This window comes from Ranitomeya variabilis, chromosome 1 (assembly GCF_051348905.1).
Source record: "Ranitomeya variabilis isolate aRanVar5 chromosome 1, aRanVar5.hap1, whole genome shotgun sequence".
NCBI classification, from domain to species: domain Eukaryota; kingdom Metazoa; phylum Chordata; class Amphibia; order Anura; family Dendrobatidae; genus Ranitomeya; species Ranitomeya variabilis.
In genome coordinates this window covers 1,055,088,432-1,055,114,738 of record NC_135232.1, presented here as the reverse complement: position 1 = coordinate 1,055,114,738, position 26,307 = coordinate 1,055,088,432, and the positions used below count along the sequence as shown (strand labels likewise).

The 26,307-nt window shown below is 43.6% G+C and overlaps 1 protein-coding gene across 1 annotated transcript in view; it reads left to right on the top strand.

The window, feature by feature from the left end:
* The window catches only part of GABRB1 (gamma-aminobutyric acid type A receptor subunit beta1), an 891,901-nt gene that overhangs the window by 354,513 nt on the left and 511,081 nt on the right, over positions 1 to 26,307 (top strand). Inside the window, exon 4 of the mRNA XM_077279819.1 lies at positions 22,647 to 22,867. Within this exon, the coding sequence (XP_077135934.1) occupies positions 22,647 to 22,867 (221 nt within the window). The remainder of the gene's footprint in view (positions 1 to 22,646; positions 22,868 to 26,307) is intronic.

Here is a 26,307-nt window from a genome sequence, read left to right as displayed (position 1 = left end):
TATCCTGGTATGCATGGTTCCTCTTCCCTATCCTTGTATGCATGGCCCCCATGATAAAAGCGTACAAAAAGAAAAAAAAACATCCTACTTTCCTTCCCTGCGCGCTATCGCTGCATCTTGTTCTGGTGCTAGCAGCTCTTCTGGCCAAGCGATCACATGTCCCTGCTCATTAAGGTAATGAATATTGACTCCACTCTATGCCTACAGTAGTGGAGAGAGGTGAATATTCATAACTCTTAAGTAGCGCACACCGGTGATAACCCGGCAGCTTCTGGAAGCCTGTGGCTGCGGCTTACACTGTGCGCGATATAAGAGAAATGAATATTCACTGCCAGTGCAGGGAATATTCTTTTTCTCTTTAGCAGTGGGCACAGCCTTTAGCCACAGCAGCTGCCTCCTGCCTCAGGTGACCCGCTGCTCCCCCGCCATCTTCTGGGAAAATGACTCGAATATAAGCCGGGGGGTGGGGGCGTTTTCAGCACAAAGAAAGTACTGAAAAACTCGACTTATAGACGAGTATGTACGGTAATAGAAAACAGAAGAATTAGCTGGGTTAAAAGGTAAAATGAGCAAGTGGAAGTACACAGTGCTACATAACATGAGTACAATATATTTCTAGGATAAAAATTTTGATAGGAGTGCTTCTTTAATTACTCTAATGTCGCTGCTCTAGCGGTCCATCAATGATGGTATCCTGTTCATTGTTCAGTTGATTACTGCAGCTAATAAACAACCTCACAATTCATGCATGCAAATGTCACCGCTAAAGTCAGTAGGTAATTATTTTTTAATTCTATAATCCTTTATTCATGGTCAATTCTGTAAAATCCAGGAAAACTCCTTTAAATAAATCACTAATAATGTTCTAGAGCAGTGTTCCCCAACCTTTCTGACCTTGAGAGCCACATTCAGCTCTGCAAGAGGGTCGCGAGCCACATCCAGCTACTGCCTCCCTCACAGTAGTGGCAACCAAAGCCCCCACTGCGGGTATAATGATAACCAAAGCTTTTCCACACAAATCACCCCGAAGCAGTATACCAAGATCCAGGGGTTCCCACCACAACCCACCACATTCAGCATTCTCCCATCATGCACGCTTAACACCGTTACATCCATCTTCAAGCACCTCCTCTGACCGGTAGTATCATGTCTCCAGCATACCATACTTAAATTATCTCTAAACCCCCAAGACCAGTACAAGTGTACCCAAATCTTCTCTTCTCTGCAGGGCTACTCACAAAGTTCACAATTTGAGATTTGCTCTTCATACCAGTTTACTAAATCTGGAGCTAATGCATCAAGCTGGCAGACAGCCGCGAGCCACAATTCATGGGATCGTGAGCCACATGTGGTTCCCGAGCTACAGGTTGGGGACACAAATCTAGAGTCTAGAATCTAGAGTGACACAAACAGTGACACACAGCTCTGCAGACACCAATCATCAATGTAGTAAACGGATGACCATTCACTAGTTCAATGATTCCGACTGTTGCATTGATATGACCTGACATCAAAATGGAAAATTAATTGCAACATGGCTTTGTTAATAGATTTGTACATTTTGAAAACATGTGGTGGTTTTGGAGATGGAAGGAGATAAAAAAAGACTCACTCCATAGGGTGCTGGTCCTTGTACCTCACCAACACACTGACGTCCCTATTCATAAAAGTCTTTAAACTAGAAATATTCAATGGGAAAACTGAAATACAATAGTGCAAAATAGGTTCTTACCCGAATATAGGATGGGACAGCAGTAGATGCAGGGATGTGCTCATCTTTTAAGTTTATGGGACCACAATACCATAAAAAGCTCAGAAAGCCATCTGGTGCAGATCCAAGGAACCATTCGGAGGGAAAGATAAAATGCAGGATTGATATTGGATATTGGTTTCCAAAATTCACGATGAAAGGAATCCAAGAGGCGATGTGTTGAAAATTGCATTTTTTAATTGACACCAGGTTTCAGAGTTCACAGACTTCTTCATCAGGACAAACCACATGTATATGCGGTTTGTCCTGATGCAGAAGTCTGTGAACTTTGAAATGTGGTGACAATTAAAAAAACGCAATTCTCTACACATCGCCTTTTGAATTCCTTTCTTCATCAATTTTGTAAACCAAAACCAAAGTCTGTGAACAGCGTTGACAATTAAAAAACAAAATTCTCTACAGGTCAACTCCTGGATTTCATTCTTCATCAATTTCGGAAACCAATATTGGTGCCTTCGACAGAGGAGAAAAAGATCCATCCTCCATTTTATCCTCTCTAAACTAGAAAAATGGTGTAAAATACTTTAAAAAGTCGCTAAATTAATGTGCAACAAATATTTTTTAAATTTTATTTTTTTAAGTAAGTTTAGTGTATTTCTGCCAAAATGGGAGGAGCTGTGAAGGAGCTGAGACAGGACAAGGTGTTAATCAATAGTGGCAGCATTTCTTATGCCAGAGATGTTTTTCAAGTCCCTGACTAGAGTAACATTTCTGGTACATGCATGCACACGCCATTGGTAAGATCCACCAAAATTCATTAGGTGGCATGCGCTTCTTAATTAATTTGGTGCATTTTAATGCTGCAGGTCCCTTATTAACACTGCCATATGAAGCACCAGTCTTATAGGAAATCAGTCAGCATGAAAATGCAGTACAGTCTGCAGGCGTCATATTATAGAGCAAGAGGAGCTGAGTAGATTGATGTATAGCTGACCGTACAGGAACATGGTCTGATCATACCACAGCTCCTAGGCAGGGGAGGAAACAAAAGAGTAAACAGGTAGGATAGCCCAAGATCATGGCTGCTTCTTTTTGTGACATTTTTCAAACTCAGATTAAGCAAATTGGTTTCTTATAGACTGGGTAGAACCAATGTTCTACTTCTATAGCGAGAATGATATTCCTCAAATTTGCCTAAATTCTAGAGTTCTCATTTGTACGGTACGTTTAGAAAAAGGAGCTACTGTACACTTTTCTGATTGTAAACAAGTGACCCTTAGCTATCAAGAATGGTTCCAGTGGGGTCAATGGCAAACTGCTTTAATGAGGATGTATTTACAATATTTTTTAACTCTTCACCACCTTGGTTCCTCAGTTTAGAAATGGTATGGTCCAAATGTCTCCAGTAAATTAGGTTCGGGGATGAATGTTCATGAGATATCATTTCAGTCACTTACCGTATATACTCGAGTATAAGCCAAGATTTTCAGCCCAAATTTTTGGTGGGGTCGGCGGGTGAGGGGGAGAGAGGACTGTCGCATACTCACCTAGTCCCGGCGCTCCTGGCGCTCTGTTGTGAATTTACCTTTTGGCTCCCTCTAGTGGCTACTAGTGATTTGACTCTGGGTATGTCATTCATCCCTTGTATGCTCACCTGGGTCGTTAGGTCAGGGGTGTTGCTATATTAGCTCCCTGGACCTTCAGTTCAATGCCTGGCAACGTTGATATCAGAGCTAATCTGTAGTGCTCTTGTCTACTGATCCTGGTTCCTGTTTGATTAAGCTAAGTCTGCTTTCTTGCTTTTTGCTATTTGTTTTTGTTTGCATTTTTGTCCAGCTTGTATATAATCTGTTTCCTGACCTTGCTGGAAGCTCTAGGGTGGCTGGTGTTCTCCCCCCGGGCCGTTAGACGGTTCGGGGGTTCTTGAATCTCCAGTGTGGATTTTGATAGGGTTTTTGTTGACCATATAAGTTATCTTACTACATTCTGCTATTAGTGAGTGGGCCTCTCTTTGCTAAAATCTAGTTCATCTCTGTGTTTGTCATTTCCTCTTACCTCACCGTTATTATTTGTGGGGGGCTACTATCCTACTTTTGGGGTCTATTCTCTGGAGGCAAGAGAGGTCTTTGTTTTCCTCTTCTAGGGGTAGTTAGTCCTCCGGCTGGCGCGAGACATCTAGCGACCAACGTAGGCATGTTCCCCGGCTACTGCTAGTGTTGGCGTTAGGAGTAGATATATGGTCAACCCAGTTACCACTGCCCTATGAGCTGGATTTTTGTACGTCGCAGACTTACTTGTTTCTCTGAGACCCTCGCCATTGGGGTCATAACAGCGCTCCCCCTGCCCATCCCACGGTCTTCGGTGCCGCAGCTCTTCCCCTGTTCAGCGGTAACATGGGACCGCTCATTAAAGTTATGAATATGGACTCCACTGCCATACGGGTGGAGCCGCATATTCATTTCTCTAATCAGCGGTAACGGCGACCACTGACAGAGGAAGAGGCTGCGGCACCCGGAGACCAGCTGTCCGGGATAAGGAGCCAGGGATGCCGGGAGCAGGTAAGTATGTCATAGTTACCTGTCCATGTTCCACCCGCCGGGCGCTGCTCCGTCTTCCCGTCCTCTTGCTCTGACTGTTCAGGTCAGAGGGCGCGATGACGTACTAATCTGCGTGCCACCCTCTGCCTGAACAGTCAGTGCGGAGAGACGCCGAGACAGGACGCTGAGGAGCTGCGGGCAGCAAGAGAGGTGAGTATGTCATTTTTTCTTTTATTGCTGCAGCAGCAGCATTATATATTGCACAGATTTCTATGGAGCATCTATGGGGCCATACTGAACGGTGCAGAGCATTCTATATGGCACAGCTTTATGTGGAGCATCTATGGGACCATAATGAACGGTGCAGAGCATTATATGTGGCACAGCTTTATGTGGAGCATCTATGGGACCATAATGAACGGTGCAGAGCATTCTATATGGCACAGCTTTATATGGAGCATCTATGGGGCCATAATGAACGGTGCAGAGCATTCTATATGGCACAGCTTTATGTGGAGCATCTATGGGACCATAATGAACAGTGCAGAGCATTATATATGGCACAGCTATATATGGATCATCTATGGGACCATAATGAACGGTGCAGAGCATTCTATATGGGGCACAGCTTTCTGTGGAGCATCTATGGGGCCATAATGAAAGGTGCAGAGCATTATATATAGCACAGCTTTATGTGGAGCATCTATCGGGCCATAATGAACGGTGCAGACTGCAGAGCATTATATATGGCACAGCTTTCTATGGAGCATCTATGGGGCCATAATGAACGGTGCAGAGCATTATATATGGCACAGCTTTATGTGGAGCATCTATGGGGCCATAATGAATGGTGCAGAGCATTATATGTGGCACAGCTTTATATGGAGCATCTATGGGGCCATAATGAACGGTATGGAGCATCTATTTTTATTTTTGAAATTCACCGGTAGCTGCTGCATTTTCCACCCTAGGCTTATACTCGAGTCAATAAGTTTTCCCAGTTTTTCGTGGCAAAATTAGGGGGGTCGGCTTATACTCGGGTCGGCTTATACTCGAGTATATACGGTAGATGTTTAATGGGGAGGCTTCTATCTTGAAAGTAAAGTTATTTAATCCTTGAGAAATGAAGTGAGAATCAATAAGAACTCAGATAAGACAGTGCTATAAAATGTGAAAAATATAAATTTTTGCTTTAAACTGAAATGTTGGACCTTGAGATTGATATTGAATAATATTTCAGATCTTTTATTCTTCATACATAAAATTTGGAATCTATGTTTTCTTAATGACTTTTGTCATTGCCCTAGATTTTGACAGTGTATAAAAGTATGTATGAGCGACTTTTAACTCAGTAATTATGTGAAATTCAGATATTTGAAGTGTGTTCTGTCATTCAGATTTGTGCATGTAGCAAATATTTATGATGTTTCGTCAATGGCATTTATTATGCTAATCTAAATCAAGCGCTCATTATTAAAAGTTCACAGCGCATTTGCTGCCTTTTATATATTTGGTGCCCTTCAAACAACCCTTCCTTATCTTAACAGAGGTTCAAAGATTTACACTTTTATTTCATGAGTATAGTTTGAATTACAGAATTAATGCGGCAGCAAAAAATAAAACATGAACATCCAAACATCAGAGTATTGGAAAACTGAAGTGATAAAACTGAAATACAATAATTCAGAAAAGTAATAAAATAATGTGTTTGAAAAAAATACAGTCCATCAGCTTCAGCCATTAATAAATTCTGTGGAGAAAATTTGTGGAATAAAATTCATGAAGTTGCATTTGTACTATGTAAACCCATATACTGTATTTAAAAGCAAATAGATCAAAACACAAATCGAATGCAGGTACGGACTGGGGCTGATAGTCAAAACTGGCATTTGAAATCACACAGGCCCATGCTGTCCACGCCCCCAAGCACCAGATGGGATATATTACTAATATTACCCTGGATTGAGGAAGGGACGATTTACTACAAGACCAATATTTGTAATGTTACCGGTGGCATGCTGGGGTAAGTGACGGAGTCAGCGACTTTGTGCTCCATCACAACTCTTAACAGTATGGGTGTCTTGAGAACACCAATTCTGTTAACAACGTAGCAGGCAAGGCAGCCCACGACCAGACAGGCCCTTCTGGCATTTGCCAGAATTGCCAGATGGCCAGTCTGGCCCTGATAGAATGTAATTGAAATTCTAGATTTTATCTTTTATCATACTGACAAAATTTGCATTTATTTTATTTGCTTTTATATCAGTGAAATATATTTTGTTAATATGGCACATGTAGAAAAAAAATTGATGATGATTCCCACAGTTATATAACATTTTCCTCTATGATTCATTATTTACCCAAATGTTGCATGACATGACTAGTTCTAGAATAAGTCCCAACATATTAGTTTGGGAAGACTTACACCACTCTGCATTACCCCAAGACACACAAATACCAATATATGCAACACACATATTGTTAGGGCTGGCAGAACGCACCGAGTAAATATAGAGATAGTATAGGTGCGTTCACAGCCCGGGGTCCACCGTGCAGGAGTAGAACCTGCTGCTAGTAAATGGCGGCACTATATGGTGGTACTACGCCTGAATAGACACGGGTACTGTCACCCGGTCTTGACCCTGGACAGATCGATTATCCGTGGTTCCACCCACCCACCCACCCCTTTTTGACCTCACTCCTATAAACAAATGACAGACACATTTCTTTTGGATATTAAACGGCCACAGCAGCCAATTTATTAATAATTAAAAAGACTCTTGGTAGGGTCCTCGAAGTCGCAAAAAGATCTAAAGTCTGGTGGTCTATTTTTTCCATGGCATTGCCCCTTCCCCCCTCCCGCTTTTACGCCTAGCCGCATTTTAATTTTAGCTCAAGAGCACCGCGAGTCCAGGGGAAGAGGTTACCTCCATTCTGTTAACGTGAACCCGATGTTCCATCGCCAGGTATCACCCCAAAACTAATGACCATGTGACCCCGACATACCATCGCCGGGTGCCACCCATTTTTGTGTTGTTAGTGTGACCCCGACATTACCACCGCCGAGTATCACCCCCTTACCACCAGACCACCACCAGGTAACCAACCAATGAAGGTGGTTCGTGGCCTTTTCAATAATCCCCACTTCAAATTTTTACCGACTTCGTGGACCCACCAACGCTTCAAGATATTGCCGAATTCTTTATAGCAAGACCCTTCGACTCACAAGGAGTCATCCGCCAGCACTCAGGAGAGGAAAACAAACCCCCTGTGGGGGAAAACCTCCGGGGAACCATGGCCGATGGATTGCCCTTCCCTTGGGCCTAGAAGGAAACATGCCAAATTAACATAACAGTATCATATTATTTCCAAGTTGTCACTGCCGACCATCGCCGCTGTGACCCGGAATACTTTCTTCTTCTCGGGCAGGTGGGTGGGACTTGTTGTCCAGTCATCCTTCTGTGGTCAAAGAGAGCCCTTACGTCCTGCCCAGTCCTTATTTAACCCTTCCTTGGGACCCCACCTCCCTTTGTCCTATGTCATTTCCTCCCTGCTTTCCCTTCTCCCAACCTCCCCTTTCACCTCCCTGCTTTTCTTTTCTAACCACTCACTCTCTTCCAGTGTCATGCCTGCTTCCCCCTATCCTTGCGTGCGTGTCCAGCGGATACTTGACCCTGGACAGATCGATTATCCGTGGTTCCAACCCCCCCTTTTTGACCTCACTCCTATAAACAAATGATAGACACATTTCTTTTGGATATTAAACGGCCACAGCAGCCAATTTATTAATAATTAAAAAGACTCTTGGTAGGGTCCTCGAAGTCGCAAAAAACTCTAAAGTCTGGTGGTCTATTTTTTCCATGGCATTGCCCCTTCCCCCCTCGCTTTTACTCCTAGCCGCATTTTAATTTTAGCTCAAGAGCACCACGACGTTCCATCGCCAGGTATCACCCCAAAACTAACGACCATGTGACCCCGACATACCATCGCCGGGTGCCACCCATTTTTGTGTTGTTAGTGTGACCCCGACATTACCACCGCTGGGTATCACCCCCTTACCACCAGACCACCACCAGGTAACCTACCAATGAAGGGGGTTTGTGGCCTTTTCAATAATCCCCACTTCAAATTTTTTACTGACTTCGAGGACCCACCAACGCCACACCGAGAGCACCTCGCCTCAGGAGCTCGAGACCCCACCAACTAGCAATGCTGTGGCCCTCCCTATCCCTCCTTGCAGCCCAGCGATCCACATATCCATCCCTGTTGCATTCAAGTGTACCCCGTCAGCTCGCCAAAATGCCCCATGTACATCCTCCAGGCCCACATGGCGCACCGCCACTCCCCCTCTCTGCACTACGAATTTGGATATTGCTTTATAAACCTTCATGCATGCTTTGTTAACCCTCAGCACCGACCGTGCTCCTCGCCAGAATTTCCTAGCTACAATGTCGGACCACACTACTCTTATCCCTCTGGAAGGATGACCATAGCTGCCTCAGATCTTTTTTAATGTCATCAACTAATCCTTTCCCAGAGCGAGCTGCCACATCATTTCCCCCTACATGTAGAACTAGAATATCTGGGGCTCTGTGGCAGTAAACTGCTGGGTGAAACTCATGAAGAACCCGCTTCCAGACCAACCCCCTAAAGCCCAACCACCTAATGAACGCCACCTTTTTTGTGTAACCCAACTGTCTGCCGTCAGTCTGTCTGTCCGCTTGCAGCGCTCCCCAGTGAAAGTAAGAGTGGCCTAAGATCCAAATTAACAGTGGAACATGCCCTGCAACAAAGCAAACATATGTTAGTGACATGTTAAATACCAGCCAGCTTGGATCCTCCATTTCCATAAGGTCGCACGTAGGACCGGTAACGCTTTGATTCCCAGCATCCAATTCTCTTTAAAACTTCGGTGCTCAAGCCTCCACAGCCACCTCCATTGCAGTTGCAGCTCCAATGCAAAATGAATGCCCCCCATAACTGCGTGGCTCTATTCCCGATTCCCTCAAACACCTGTGAAATATTTTAACAAACTGATATTTGGATAGGAATGTCCCCTCTTCGTGACATAACAACGATCCTCCCTGAGGTGGCCTAACGGACATAAATTGCTCTAAGCATCGGGACGGACACATAAAGGAATCCTTCACCCTGCCCAACAGAACTCTCTGTCCTTTTCCTAACTGGTCTGTTGTGAACTATACTTCTTGGCTCCCTCTTGTGGTCACTAGTGGTTTGGCACTTGGATTGTCTTTTCCCAGGTTGGTTCTCACCTGGTTCGTTAGGCCTGGGGTGTTGCTATTTAAACTTCCTGGATTCTCAGTCCAGTGCCTGGCATCGTTGTAATCAGTTCATTTCTGTTTGCTCCTGTCTTCAGGTCCTGGTTCTTTGCAAGATAAGCTAAGTCCTGCTTTCTTATTTTTGTTTATTTGCATTGTTCATATTTTTGTCCAGCTTGTACAAAATGTTATTCCTGATATCGCTGGAAGCTCTAGGGGGCTGATATTCTCCCCCCTCACCGTTAGTCGGTTCGGGGGTTCTTGGATATTCAGCGTGGATATTTTGCAGGGTTTTTTGCTGACCATATAAGTCATCTTACTATCTTCTGCTATTAGTAAGTGGGCCTCTCTTTGCTAAAATCTAGTTCATTCTTACGTTTGTCTTTTCTTCTTACCTCACCGTTATTATATGTTGGGGGCTTGTACTATAACTTTGGGGTCTTTCTTCTTGAGGCAAGAGAGGTCTTATTTTCCCTGATAGGGTTAGTTAGTTCTCCGGCTGGCGCGAGATGTCTAGGATCAACGTAGGTACGTTCCCCGGCTACTGTTAGTTGGTTGTGCTAGGATCAGGTATATGGTCAGCCTAGTTACCACTTCCCTATGAACTGGTATTTATGTTTGCAGACTTTGCTGTAATCTCGTAGATCCTCTGCCATTAGGATCATAACACTGGTCTATCTTTGATTTCCTAATCCAGAATTCCACTCCCTTTTGGTAATCATTACGTCCTCGACTAAAATGCCCCCAACCTTATTCTTACTTGGCGCAACTAATTCTCCCAATCTCATTGCACCGAAAAAAAGGCCAAAGAAAATGCAAGCCTGAATAATCGTACCTCAAAGGGGATCTGCAAACTGCCTTTATTCGCAGGCCCAACTTCTCTAGTAATTCAAATGAAATTGGCCGCCTATTATCCTTTTGGCTTCTTTTCCTATGAAAACCTCTAAGCGCCTGTCTGACTATAAACTTTTTTGTTAAATCCGTCCTATTCCTAAGTTTAAAACCAAAAGCCAACCCGGAAATTAACTGATTAACCCTCGCTGCAGACCACTTATCATCGGCTGCCTGCCTGATTCCCATCAATAACACCCCCACTTTCTCCTCATCTGTTAGGTGTTCCTAGCCAGTGTTCCCATGTTTTCCATGACCGATGATAGGCTGCCCATGTGCTGCTTGCCAATGATGACCTAATTAATGGTCCGACCGCCCTGATACCACATTCCAGAGTCCGGGAGGGCAGGGTATGCCCTCTTCTTCCGCCTCCGGTGCCAGAGCCTGGAACAGCTCCGACTGGAAATGAGAAAGTGCGTCAGCTATTGAGTTAAATTCCCCCGGTACACGTGATGTGGTAAACTGAGCATTAATAGATAGGCAGTCCAATACTAGCTGCCGCAAAACCCTGATAACTGGAGGGGAAGAAGCGGTTATGTTATTTATAGCCAACACCACACCCATGTTGTCACATTTGAAACGAATCCTCCTGTTTGCCAGCCGCCCTTTCCACAAATTAACAGCTACCAAAATATGAAAAATCTCTAGTAACGCTACATTCTTGACAAGACCCAAATGGACCCATTCATCAGGCCACTTGGCCGCACACCATTGCCGCTGAAAATAAGCTCCAAAACCGCAACTCCCTGCTGCATCCATGTATAGATCAATGTCGGAATTTCAACACACCCCTTCCATCATCAATGATCGACCGTTGTAATCTTCCAAAAATGTGTTCCAAACACCCAGATCAGCTCTGTTGTCAGCCGATCATCGAACATAATGATGAGGCAGCTTCACACCTGCCGTAGCTCCCGCCAACCTCCTTGAAAAAACTCTCCCCATAGGCAACACCCGACATGCGAAGTTTAAACTGCCCAGTAAGGACTGCACTTCCCGTTACCCCAATTTTTTTAGTTTCAAAGCCCTGCGTATTTCTCCTTTGAGGGATGACACCTTATCCTCCGGGAGCCGACATTCCCATTTGACTGCATCAATCACAATACCCAGGAAGGAAATACATGTCATTGGACGAACCGTTTTTCAGGAGCCAATGGTACACCGAATTCCTTTGCCACCCATTCTAAACTCCTCAAAATCACCTCGCACACATCCGAATCCGGGGGGCCAACGCACCAAAAATCATCCAAGTAATGTATCACAGATTTAAAACCAGAAATGTCCCTGACTACCCATTCCAGAAAACTGTTAAAGGCCTCGAACAAGGAACATGACAGCGAGCATCCCATGGTTAGGCACCTGTCCACAAAGTACTCTCCCTCCCAATAGCACCCAAGAAGGCGTTGACTAACCGGATGTACGGGCAGTAACCGAAAGGCAGATTCCACGTCAGTCTTCGCCATTAAAGCCCCTTTACCACACTTCCTCACCCACTGCACAGCCTCATCAAACGAGGCGTATACAACCGAGCATAACTCAGGATCAATGCCGTCATTAATGGACTTGCCACGGGGATATGACAAATGGTGAATCATTCGGAACTTATTTGGTTCCTTCTTAGGCACAATGCCCAAAGGGGAAACCACCAGGCCCGAAAAAGGCGGAGACTTGAATGGACCTGCCATTCGGCCTAGTAGCACCTCTTTTCTTAATTTTTCCTTCACAACTTCAGAGTGCGGATAGGTAGATTTTAGATTTTTTTTATTTTGTTTGTAAACTGAGATTCGAGACAGGAATTATGAAACCATCCCTAAAGCCTCTGATTAACAGGTCCGCCTTGAGTCTATCGGGATACCTATCTAGAAAGGGGAGCATTGCGTGCAGTTTGATTGGGGTTTGGCCCTTGACCATGGTTGTTTCCTCTGGCGCTAGCGTTGTTCTTCCTGACACATTTACTGGCTCCGTGTGACAACCCATTGCACACTGAGCATTGATGTCTGAATCTACAGCTGGGCCCGAACTTACATTGGCTCTTGTTAAACTGCCAACATATACCGTGCTTCTGTACCCCACCCCGGGCTTGAAAACCTCCTGAAGCTTGAGCCCCTGATCCATAACCCGCTTGGCCGGTTCTCCCGGCCCACCCCTGAAAGGAGTTCCCAAATCTGTTACTAGGGGCCATAATCTTTAACCAAAGCCCAATATCTTTTTGGTCCCATCTGATGGAGGGGCGAATGGCCTTCCGCTGGCGGAACTATTCATCATACCACAACCATGCATGCCCTCCATAAGTTCTGTAAGCTTCCCCTATGGAATCCATGTAGCAGAACAATTGTGAACAGTTCTCTGGCGCTCTCTCCCCTATAATGCTGGCTAGAATTGCAAAGGCCTGCCACCAATTCGAGAACGTCTGCGGTACCATCTGACTCCGTCGCCTTTCGTCTTCCTCCTTTTTATTCCCCTCCTTCACAATCTTCTCAGCACTCACTTTATCAATGGGCAGCAACGAAAATATGTCAACGTACTCATTCCTCCAAATTTTTTCCCTCACCTCTTTTTTAAGATGGGCACCTAGGGGGCCTGAGAAACAAATGTACACCTCCCCCCGTGCCCTATCATCTAAGGGAAAATTTTCCCCATCCCCTGCTGAACTCGCATCGGACACTTCGACAGTGCTGTTACTCACACTCGTGCCCCCTCTATGATGGGTGTAAGGGGTGGTCCAGGCTGATAGGTGAGTTGGCCCCGGTTCCTCTAGCCGATCTAACCTCTTCTCTAACCTGGCTACTAATGCTATCAGCTCGCTGATGACTGGATCAGGGGGTGACTTGTCAACCATTACGTTATAAACCTTAGACCCCCGACTATCACTGTTTCCTGTATACGGGCCAGCGATGGGAGACAAACCCAACATAGATTGATAATTACCATGCTCCCAGGGAGCCGAAGTCCCTCTGGTCGTTTCATAGTTCTCAGAGACGTCTTCTTCTCCGGACTGGGCCAGGGTCATGTCGACGTGGGGCTGAGCTAGCGATATCCTCTCCCTGGTTCCCATGGCGTGGAGGACCGAACTTCCATCTTCATTGTCGGGACTCTCCTCCCGACATGGAAAAGCCCTTTCCTGTGGGCTCAGTTCCCTCTCCCCCTGGGGCCTGCCCTTCCTTCTCTGACGTGGGCCCGTCCCATCCGTCTGTGGTCAAAGAGAGCCCTTACGTCCCGCCCAGTCCTTTTTTAACCCTTCCTTGGGACCCCACCTCCCTTTGTCCTATGTCATTTCCTCCCTGCTGTCCCTTCTCCCAATCCCCCCCCTTTCACCTCCCTGCTTTTCTTTTCTAACCACTCACTCTCTTCCAGTGTCATGCCCGCTTCCCCCTATCCTTGCATGCGTGTCCAGCGGATACTGTATAGGAGCGAACTCTATTGCTTCACAGTGTCGCCAAGATTAAAGATAACACTGTGCCCTGTTAGCATTCACAGGGCGTAGCAAATGGATACTAGTGGGTTCCCTACAACTCACCCTCACTATACTGGTGGTTGATCCCGCACTGACCCTCGGTGGCTTTTGAGCCCGCGCCTGAGGACGCCCTGAGTCAGATGTTGGGATCAAATGGGAGTTCCCACCCTACACTGACGGATTGTCAGGAGATGCTAAAGATAGCCACACAGAGTGCTTACAGTACCGCAGCGGCGGTCACTGCAGGATAGACGCAGTATATTTTGTGCCTGGTGCTGGATGGCACTATCTGGCACTAGACAGCTACAACACTCGCGAACATTCAACAACTTTAGGAATGGGAATGATTTGGAGCTTTCACCAGAACAGGCATACATCCACACACACACACAAAATACTAATTTATACTAGCGCATGGCCGAGCGGCCATGCGAACCTTTCATGGCTGCAGCTCTTCAGGACTGTCCTGGTGGACCAATAGGAACTGCTACATGACCTGAGTGTGTGACCTCCGACCTCCAATGAGAGATCTTCCCTTGGGCATGCTCAGAAGGAGAAAAGCAGGACTTAGTCCCAGAGATGCCTGCTCGCCGCTGAACAGTATTGGTTATAATGGCTGAGCCTGGAAGGGCTGCAGTAACCAAATGCTCAGCATCTGTCCGAGCCAGGCGCTAGGACCGACGTCTCCGCTGAGCAGGCTCCACTGTGGCTGGAGGAGAATGAGTCGAGATTCCTCCTTTGCAGCTGCAGGAACACGACACCTAACACATATCTTCTGTCTTTTGGCCTCCTTTAGGAAAAGTTCAAGTATATTATTCAGGTGGGCTCCATATTATTTCAGTGCAACTGACTAATCAAACGCATAGCAACTGATCATTGTTCAGCTAACAATACTCTAGGTAAAGTTAGTTTTGACACTTGGTGATATATTTCTGTGTTGATCTTGAACCTAGATGTGATGTTATTTTGTTGACCCCAATGAAGGCAAAAACCTTATACGGTGGATGCCAATTATCCCATATGAGGGGTGAATATTTCTTCGCAGGTCCACATATGGCAATCGGACAAAAATCCTGAACCAACGTTCCATCATAGAATTTACTATCTGTAACCTCTAATATTACCGGTATATTTTTCAAGAAAGACATCCGGTCTCCTGAAAAATTGTGAGCAAATTAAATTTTTGTTAACTGTAAACTTACCAGTATACAGTATATACTTCCAATGGCATCTGTTTCCTTCCCAAATATAAATTAAACGGAATCTATCAGTAGGATCAACCCTTCTAAGCAGTCTACATGGACATGCAGGTTATAGAAAGCTGAATAAAATGATACCTTGATATCTGCTGTTGTGGATTCTGTTTGTGGGCTCCCTCTGGTGGTTACTGCTGGTACTGGGTGACTTTGGTGGGTTGCGGCCTTTGGTTTCCACCTGTCCATCAGAGGCTGGGTGTTTCCTATTTTACCTGGCCTTTCTGTCATTCCCTTGCCGGCTATCAATGTATTCAGATGTGCTCTGTTTGGTTCCTGCCTACCTGCTCCCAGATCTTTCAGGATAAGCTAAGTGCTGATTTTCAGTTGTTTGGTTTTTTGTCCAGCTTGCTTATTATGTCTCTATGCTAGCTGGTAGCTCTAGTGGACTGAGGTTCTCCCCATGTGCCATGAGTTGGCACATGGGTTCTTGTAATCTCAGGATGGTTTTTTGATTAGGGTTTTTTGCTGACCGCTCAGACCCCTTTTGTATCGTTCTGCTTTCTAGTTTACAGCGGGCCTCAATTTGCTGAACCTATATATATCATCTCTATGTGTGTGCCTTCCTCTCATTTCACCGTCAATACATGTGGGGGGCAACTATACCTTTTGGGGTTCATTCCTCTGGAGGCAAGTGAGGTCTTATTTTCTCTGCAGTACTAGTTAGCTCTTAGGCTGGTGCATGGCATCTAGAACCAACGTAGGCACGCTCCCTGGCTATCTCTAGTTGCGTTTGTCAGGCGTAGGGCAGCGGTCAGCCCAGGTTCCATCACCCTAGAGCTCGTCCGATATTTTGTATTACTTTGCTTGTCCCTTGCTATCCCTAGCCATTGGGATTCATGACAGTATAGCCGGCCCACAAAGTGTTAATTGTTTGGGCTGAAGCAGGAGAAAAAGAAGTGTTTAAGGGAAATTTTTTTTTTTTTCCTTCAGAGTTTTGCTGCCTAGCCCTTAATTGCTGTCTAGCTGCTTCTTACCTCCTCTTAACCCTTGAATGGCTCTGATATTAGCTGTTTAACATGGATGTCCAGAGTTTGGCTTCCAGCCTGAGTAATCTCGCGGCAAAAGTTAAAAACATACAGGATTTTGTTGTTCACACTCCCATGTCTGAACCTAGAATTCCTATTCCAGAGTTCTTTTCTGGAGATAGATCTACCTTCCTGAATTTCAGGAACAATTGTAAATTGTTTCTTTCTTTAAAATCTCGCTCCTCTGGAGACCCTGCTCAACAGGTCAAGATTGTAATATCTTTCCTGCGGGGCGACCCTCAGAATTGGGCATTTGCATTGGCACCAGGGGATCCTGCATTGCTCAATGTGGATGCGTTTTTTCTGGCATTGGGATTGCTCTATGAGGAACCCAACCTGGAGATTCAGGCTGAAAAGGCTTTATTAGCCCTCTCTCAGGGGCATGATGAAGCGGAAATATATTGTCAAAAATTTCGGAAATGGTCGGTGCTTACTCAGTGGAATGAGTGCGCCCTGGCTGCTAACTTCAGAAATGGTCTTTCCGAGGCCATTAAGGATATTATGGTGGGGTTCCCTACGCCTACAGGTCTGAATGAGTCGATGGCTATGGCCATTCAGATTGATCGGCGTTTACGGGAGCGCAAACCCGTGCACCAGTTGGCGGTGTCTTCTGAACAGGCACCTGAGACTATGCAATGTGATAGAATTCAGTCCAGAAGTGAACGGCAAAATTATAGGCGGAAAAATGGATTGTGTTTTTATTGTGGTGATTCAGCTCATGTTATATCAGCATGCTCTAAACGCACTAAAAGGGTTGATAAATCTTTTGCCATTGGTACTCTGCAGCCTAAGTTCATTTTGTCTGTGACTCTGATTTTTTCACTGTCTTCCATTTCCGTCGATGCCTATGTGGATTCAGGCGCTGCCCTGAGTCTTATGGATTGGTCATTTGCTAAACGCTGCGGTTTTAGTCTGGAGCCTCTGGAAGTTCCTATCCCTCTGAAGGGAATTGACTCTACACCATTGGCTATGAATAAGCCGCAGTATTGGACACAAGTGACCATGCGCATGACTCCCGTTCATCAGGAGGTGATTTGCTTCCTTGTACTGTATAATTTACATGATGTACTAGTGCTTGGTCTGCCATGGTTACAAACTCATAATCCTGTCCTGGACTGGAAAACAATGTCTGTGTTAAGCTGGGGATGTCAGGGGGTTCATGATTATGCACCCCCGATTTCAATCGCTTCATCTACTCCTTCTGAGATCCCTGCGTTTTTGTCTGACTATAGGGATGTTTTTGAGGAGCCTAAGCTCAATTCGCTCCCTCCTCATAGAGATTGTGACTGTGCTATAGAATTGATTCCTGGCAGTAAGTTCCCTAAGGGTCGTTTATTTAATCTGTCACTGCCAGAGCATACTGCTATGCGGAATTATATTAAGGAGTCCTTGGAAAAGGGACATATTCGTCCATCTTCGTCCCCTCTGGGAGCAGGTTTTTTTTTCGTGGCAAAAAAAGATGGTTCCCTGAGGCCTTGTATAGATTATCGCCTTCTGAATAAGATTACAGTCAAATATCAGTATCCACTGCCATTATTGACTGATTTGTTTGCTCGCATTAAGGGGGCTAGGTGGTTCACTAAGATAGATCTTCGCGGTGCGTATAATCTGGTGCGGATAAAACAGGGTGACGAGTGGAAAACCGCATTTAATACGCCTGAGGGCCATTTTGAGTATTTGGTAATGCCTTTTGGACTCTCCAATGCTCCGTCAGTCTTTCAGTCCTTTATGCACAATATTTTCCGTGAATATCTGGATAAGTTTATGATTGTGTATTTGGATGATATTTTGGTGTTTTCTGATGACTGGGAGTCTCATGTTTTACAGGTCAGGAAGGTGTTTCAGGTTCTGCGGGCCAATTCTCTGTTTGTGAAGGGCTCAAAGTGTCTCTTCGGAGTCCAGAAGATTTCTTTTTTGGGGTACATTTTTTCTCCTTCTACTATTGAGATGGATCCCGTCAAGGTTCAGGCGATTTGTGACTGGACACAACCTACATCTGTTAAGAGCCTTCAGAAGTTCTTGGGGTTTGCTAATTTTTATCGTCGGTTCATTGCTAATTTTTCCAGTATTGTTAAACCTTTGACTGATTTGACTAAAAAGGGTGCTGATGTTGCTGATTGGTCTCCTGCGGCCGTGGAGGCCTTTCAGGAACTTAAGCGCCGATTTTCTTCTGCTCCTGTGTTGTGTCAACCAGATGTTTCACTTCCTTTTCAGGTTGAGGTTGATGCTTCCGAGATTGGAGCGGGGGCGGTTTTGTCACAGAGAAGTTCTAATGGCTCGGTGATGAAGCCATGTGCATTCTTCTCTAGAAAATTCTCACCCGCCGAGCGCAATTATGATGTGGGTAATCGGGAGCTTTTGGCCATGAAGTGGGCATTTGAGGAGTGGCGTCATTGGCTTGAGGGTGCTAAACATCGTGTGGTGGTCTTGACTGATCACAAGAATCTCATTTACCTTGAGTCTGCCAGGCGTTTGAATCCTAGACAGGCTCGTTGGTCGTTGTTTTTTTCTCGTTTCAATTTCGTGGTTTCATACCTGCCAGGTTCAAAGAATGTGAAGGCAGATGCTCTTTCCAGGAGTTTTGTGCCTGACTCTCCTGGAGACTCTGGGCCTACTGGTATCCTTAGGGATGGGGTAATATTGTCCGCCGTATCCCCAGACTTGCGACGTGCATTGCAGGAGTTTCAGGTGGATAAACCGGATCGTTGTCCACCAGAAAGACTGTTTGTTCCGGATGATTGGACCAGTAGAGTCATCTCCGAGGTCCATTCTTCTGTGTTGGCTGGTCATCCTGGAATATTTGGTACTAGAGACTTGGTGGCCAGGTCTTTTTGGTGGCCTTCCTTGTCTAGGGATGTGCGTACCTTTGTGCAGTCTTGTGAAGTGTGTGCTCGAGCTAAGCCTTGCTGTTCTCGGGCCAGTGGGTTGTTGTTATCCTTGCCCATCCCGAAGAGGCCTTGGACGCACATTTCCATGGATTTTATTTCTGATCTCCCGGTTTCACAGAAAATGTCCGTTATCTGGGTGGTGTGTGACCGCTTTTCTAAGATGGTTCATTTGGTGCCCTTGCCTAAGTTGCCTTCCTCCTCTGAGTTGGTCCCTTTATTTTTTCAGAACGTGGTTCGTTTGCATGGGATTCCGGAGAATATCGTTTCTGACAGGGGATCCCAGTTTGTGTCTAGATTTTGGCGGACGTTTTGTGCCAAGATGGGCATTGATTTGTCTTTCTCGTCTGCATTCCATCCTCAGATGAATGGCCAGACGGAGCGAACTAATCAGACCTTGGAAACTTATTTGAGGTGTTTTGTTTCTGCTGATCAAGATGACTGGGTTGCTTTTTTGCCGCTGGCCGAATTTGCTCTTAATAATCGGGCTAGTTCTGCCACGTTGGTCTCTCCTTTTTTTTGTAATTCGGGGTTTCATCCTCGTTTTTCCTCTGGTCAGGTGGAGTCTTCGGATTGTCCTGGAGTGGACGTGGTGGTGGACAGGCTACATCAGATTTGGAATCAGGTGGTGGACAATTTGAAGTTATCTCAGGAGAAGACTCAGCAGTTTGCTAATCGCCGTCGCCGCGTGGGTCCCCGACTTCTTGTTGGGGATTTGGTGTGGTTGTCTTCTCGTTTTGTCCCTATGAAGGTCTCTTCTCCTAAGTTCAAGCCTCGGTTCATCGGTCCTTATAGGATCTCGGAGATTCTTAACCCTGTATCTTTTCGTTTGGATCTCCCAGCATCGTTTGCTATTCATAATGTGTTCCATCGGTCGTTGTTGCGGAGGTATGAGGTGCCCGTTGTTCCTTCGGTTGAGCCTCTTGCTCCGGTTCTGGTGGAGGGAGAATTGGAGTATGTTGTTGAGAAGATCTTGGATTCTCGTGTTTCCAGACGCAAACTCCAGTATTTGGTTAAGTGGAAGGGTTATGGTCAGGAGGATAATTCCTGGGTGGTCGCCTCCGATGTTCATGCGACTGATTTGGTCCGCGCCTTCCATAGAGCTCACCCTGATCGCCCTGGGGGTTCTCGTGAGGGTTCGGTGACCCCTCCTCAAGGGGGGGGGTACTGTTGTGGATTCTGTTTGTGGGCTCCCTCTGGTGGTTACTGCTGGTACTGGGTGACTTTGGTGGGTTGCGGCCTTTGGTTTCCACCTGTCCATCAGAGGCTGGGTGTTTCCTATTTTACCTGGCCTTTCTGTCATTCCCTTGCCGGCTATCAATGTATTCAGATGTGCTCTGTTTGGTTCCTGCCTACCTGCTCCCAGATCTTTCAGGATAAGCTAAGTGCTGATTTTCAGTTGTTTGGTTTTTTGTCCAGCTTGCTTATTATGTCTCTATGCTAGCTGGTAGCTCTAGTGGACTGAGGTTCTCCCCATGTGCCATGAGTTGGCACATGGGTTCTTGTAATCTCAGGATGGTTTTTTGATTAGGGTTTTTTGCTGACCGCTCAGACCCCTTTTGTATCGTTCTGCTTTCTAGTTTACAGCGGGCCTCAATTTGCTGAACCTATATATATCATCTCTATGTGTGTGCCTTCCTCTCATTTCACCGTCAATACATGTGGGGGGCAACTATACCTTTTGGGGTTCATTCCTCTGGAGGCAAGTGAGGTCTTATTTTCTCTGCAGTACTAGTTAGCTCTTAGGCTGGTGCGTGGCGTCTAGAACCAACGTAGGCACGCTCCCTGGCTATCTCTAGTTGCGTTTGTCAGGCGTAGGGCAGTGGTCAGCCCAGGTTCCATCACCCTAGAGCTCGTCCGATATTTTGTATTACTTTGCTTGTCCCTTGCTATCCCTAGCCATTGGGATTCATGACAATCTGCGGCCTGATGTCATATTCTCAAGAGATCCATGCTTTTCTAATATGAAAATGATCTGTTCAGAACTATGGGGCAGACAATCATCTGCATTAGAATCTGCCTCCAGGGATTATTTTAAATAAAAGGGGAGTTACCAGTGTGATATGTAATTGTCACTCTCTGCTCTCCTGATCTCACTGCAGAGCTGTGTGTGATTATAACTGACACATCTGCAGGTTCCTCTCTACTTTAGCTTCCATCTCACATGCAGACAGGCTTGCAATATTTTTTCAATACAGCAGAGCTGTGAGAGCTGCAGCAAATGTGCTTGTAAGAAGACAAAGTTCAGTTCTGCTGTATTGTGTTAGTTAGATGTCTCATATTGGTAACATCACCTGCTATTTATAATAATCTTTGTAAGCAGATTTTCATGCAGATCAGTTTCCAGCCCATAGATCTTAACAGCTAATTTGCATATAAAAACATGGATTTCCCTGGAATAAGACATAAGATGTATCTACATATCATTTTATTCAGCTTCCTACATTCCCATCCTGTGATGGAAATATATACAGTATATACAGTATATTTCATATAGATCTTACTTGGATATATAATCATATATACTCACAGCTAATATATACACTATAATCAATTGCTTAAAATGGCTGACATAAACCAGACAGACTGTTTGGTACTTTCAAGGCAAAAAAGAGGAACAATACCAGATGTGCCAAATGCTGAGTCATTCAATGTCTCAATTTTTAGCTTAGTTTCAGAAAAAAATACAGTTATACTTTAAATGCTTAATCAGCCTGTTGCCATGCATTAATCACAATATTTCATATATTTAGATAGCCAATAAAAGAGGAGCTTGACCATATGGTAATTAATTAACCACCCTTTCTATAAGCAATTATAAAAACAGGTATGTACAATAAAGCATCAGTATTGATGGAATGCTATTTTGTCACCGTGGGTGTACAGTGTCATTCTTGAGCGCTCAAATACTCAGACTAATTTGAGAATGGCCACAGCACACACAGGGATAGATTTATCCAAACCAAATTTCCATAACAATCCTACTTGCAGATTCCCTTTAAATAAGTTATACAGGTATCTAGGGGAGTCAATCCATATAAGAATCATACCTGTAACATAGATTTTAGTGGTTTCGTTGGTAAAAAAAAAGATTTATTTCATATGCAAATAAAAGGGCTCCAGTGCACCGTCACAGCCCTTGAATTTGCATACTGAAGACTGTCGTATTTTCATTAATGCAGTGCCTACTGCAGGTGGACTCACAAAATACCATTGCCAGCTCTTATTGTTAGCCCCTGTCCACCACTGCAGACAGGATCGAATGATGAGAGCCCACAATAATACTAAGTCAACATGGCTGTAAAGTGTGATGTCAATAGAGACATGGTAATGTTCAGTATGTAAATTGATAGGGAGTTCCTTGGCCATACCAAGAGTACATCGTAGCCCCATCATTTGCATTCTAAATAAATAGTTTATTTATGCCAATTAAACTACTGAAATCTATACTACATGTATGATTTTTTTATAGAGTTTCAATATCCTGCATACCTATGTAAGTGGTTTAGTTAGTGTTTTGTGGGTGACAGACTCCTTTAACATACAGTGTTAATTGCATTGTGATAAACATTAAAATTTGAATGTGTTTTCTTTTTTCCTTTTTTTAGGACTATACGCTCACTATGTATTTTCAGCAGTCGTGGAGAGACAAAAGACTTTCTTATTCAGGAATTCCACTTAACCTTACATTGGATAACAGGGTCGCTGATCAGCTCTGGGTTCCCGATACATACTTTCTCAATGATAAAAGATCATTTGTCCATGGAGTTACTGTGAAGAATAGAATGATACGTCTTCATCCAGATGGAACTGTTCTTTATGGACTAAGGTAGGATACATTTCTCGTCATAAATCATCACGTTTTTGGTCTGATATATATGATGAACATATAGAGGCCACTGGACCTTGGTTGGACTATATCTACAGTACAGACTTTTGAGTGCTAGGTGTATTGAAGGGTTATGAGAAAGTGAATACTTAATACTGTATATTTTTTATATTTGGTTGAGGGGAGGTCAAATTCGTGTTCTGTATTAATGTTAAAAATTGTAAAAATAAAATTGTATGTTACAGAGATTAATATCTTCTTTTTTATAGATGGCCTACTTTAGGATAGTCCAACAATATCTGATTGGATATTTTTATCTGATTGGAGTTTTTTATTAAATGTACAATATCCAGAAAAGATTAAGACTCTTCGGTCAACAAGACCTTCATCAGTCCTCTGAATCATAAGAAACTGCAAATGCAGAGCTGAAGGAACGTCTACAGCATCCACCGCTTAGATATGAAGTGCTTCATGTCTAAGAGGTGGATGCCGCAGACTTTCCTTGAGCGCTGCCATTTGCAGTTTCTTATGATCCAGAGGACTGATGAAGCTCTTGTTGACCAAAACATCTTATTCTTTTCTGGATATTCCACATTTAATAAGACACTCCTGTTGAATGTATTTATTGAGTGGCAAGTATATTTTTCATACCACTAGTGGTTCAGGATTTTACTTGTGCTTCTTCATATCCAAAAGTGCAGTACGGTTTTTCATGTTGATCAGCTGTTACTGGCGGAAATCGGAAGTTGCTGGATTTAGCCAACACAGCAGCTTTGTCAATACTATAGTGGCTACGATCGGGTATTACAGATTCATCCCCAGTTCTTTCAAATAGGGGGTGGATCTGCAGTACCAAACCTTGGCCACTATAGAAATGACAAAGTTGCTGGCAGCATCCCAGAATTTCCGGCTGCCACCAGTAACAGCTGATTGGTCAACATGCCGGGTGTCACAAGTTGAACAATCCTATATTGATGGCCTTTACTTGGATAGGCCATTAGTAAAAAAGTTGTGGCTACCCCCTTTACTATCAGGCTTGAAACTTTTCTCATCAGTAGTAGAACTGGTAAAATTGTGCATGTAATGTTATAGAAAAGTAACTGAAAGAAAAATAAAGCAAAATAACAATGTTCTAGCTGGGAGCAATCATGTGACATCACTACAAAATGTAAATGATAATTTCAGTTATATGCCAGCTAAGGTTGCAGGAGATAAATGCAATGCAAATCATTATAATTTGCATAGGAAAGTAAAGAGGAAATCAAATGTAAAAGGCATTAAGCATAATTTTCACTGGCAATTTCAAGAGGTGCTTCAGCTAAAAAAAGAAAATATTTCTGTCTGCTGTGAGACCAATGAATTTGTCCTCTTAATCAGTCAGATTCTTCTAGCGTCAAAATTGTCAGCATGGTGCATCGTATAAGTGATTTATCATTATTTTCTTATTTTTTTAAGATGGATGTGCTGAGCTTAAGAGGGGATAAGTATCCAAGTTTAATTATCACAAAGTCGAGCACTTGATATTTACCAAAATAATGAAAATTGGCATGAAAGAGAGCAAATATGTAAAGTGTAATGTCATTGTAACTCAGACCCAAAGTTTAAACACAAGTTCTTTAGTAACTTATCAACTTCAAGTTTCTTATACTTTAAACAATGTTCATTCAAAAAGGAAGGGACTAAGTTTTATGAACATTTTCCAATCTAGTATGTGCAACTTGGTGATGTTCATGTACCACATACTGTACATGGAAAGTTCTATACTGTACATTGGAAGATGAAAGATGATGAAGTGGCTCAGTAGTAAAAACTGATGCCTTGCAGTGATGGGTTGTTTGGATGGTGTGACAGCCTATTCCAAATTTCTAGGGCTGGCAGAAACCAGATAAGATCTGCATTTTGTCAGTCGAATAGACCCTGAATGGATCAGAATGGAACATTATCGAATGCATCTCTATTCAAACTCGCACAGGTTCCCCCATTGACCCAACATTTATCACCTATTTTGTAGATATGTAAACTAATTTTGTATGTTTGTATATGTGTAGTTGCACAGAGCAATAAATCTGGAAAGCGCTATTTAGAAGATGACCTATTCTGGCATTTTTTTTAGAAGCTGGAAATGTGAAAACCTAGTTACGGCACATTTGGAAGCAAACACAAAGAAAAATTTGTCCTTAAAAGACTGAATTGATAATGATGTGTAGTTTTGTATGATTGGTTATTTGATCAGCATGCCATTTTATATTTTGATAAGAAATCATATGTGTTGGAATATGCAACAGCTGCAGGCTTATGCTGAAGAGGGACTGTGTTGAGCAAACAATAGAGGTCTCTTTGTTTATTATTAGTTTGACAATACTGTACTATGTGACCTCTTTGGATTCGTTATGTCCGTTCTTTCATATAATCCTCCATGTTATTATGACATTAATGGTGGTTGCATGTCCCAAGCAAAACAGTTATTTTTCCAAAAAATGTCTAAGCGCTGAATTATTTCACCAACATTTCTTTCTACCTTTACCTCCATGTTTTTGAGTAGTCTCAATAGAATGTAGTCAGTGTAGCATTATATAGCTAATATTTGTTCACAATTATCAGTCACGTGTTGTCAATATTTCATCACTGTCTACATTACTATATTCATCAAATATTAGCTTGAGACAAACATCACCAACATATTTTTTCTCAGTTCCATTATCATCCCCATAATCATTGATTGACTCTTCTCTCATTATTGAAGATATCAGTATCAGTTGCTGGAGTTGGGTGGTAATGCAGCAGACGGTAGTCAAGATGCAACTGTCAGAATTGGAGAAAACTGATGTCGGCAGTTAGCCTCTTCAATGCTATGATGAAGCCTAATCTCAGCATCATAAAATTGAGGGAATCCCTTGTAAAGGTCATGAAGAGTGTAAAAATAGAACTTGAAGGAATTGTTTTGTTTTGTTTTTTTTTTAGTTGTACATTTAATATGATAAATTGAAAATACAACTAATAATTTAGAGCAAGAATTGAAAAAAAAGTCTGATCCATAATATATGGAAAAAAAAAATTGCAGTCCTAAAGCCACAAATGGTTCTATATGGGTTAAAGAGATAAGAATGAATAATAGGAAAAATATCAGCGATGTCATAGCCGATATGAAAAAAGAAGCAATCATCTCTTCAAAGGGAAGCTGCAACTTAGAATTATCTCGTGTGAGGTTATCATCTCTTACATTTCAGGGAATGCATATAACATAACAGTCACTAATGGCTATTCTTTGCAGTCTCTCAAATTTACAGAAGGTAGAATTCCATTTACTGGGAAGATTGCATGTGGTACTTTAGAAAAATTGTTTCATCTTTGCGGTGTCTTAAGAGAAATATGATTTGTTAAAGTGAATGAACACTGATCTTCCTCAGTATCAGGATCTTTTGATGACCGCTGAAGAAATT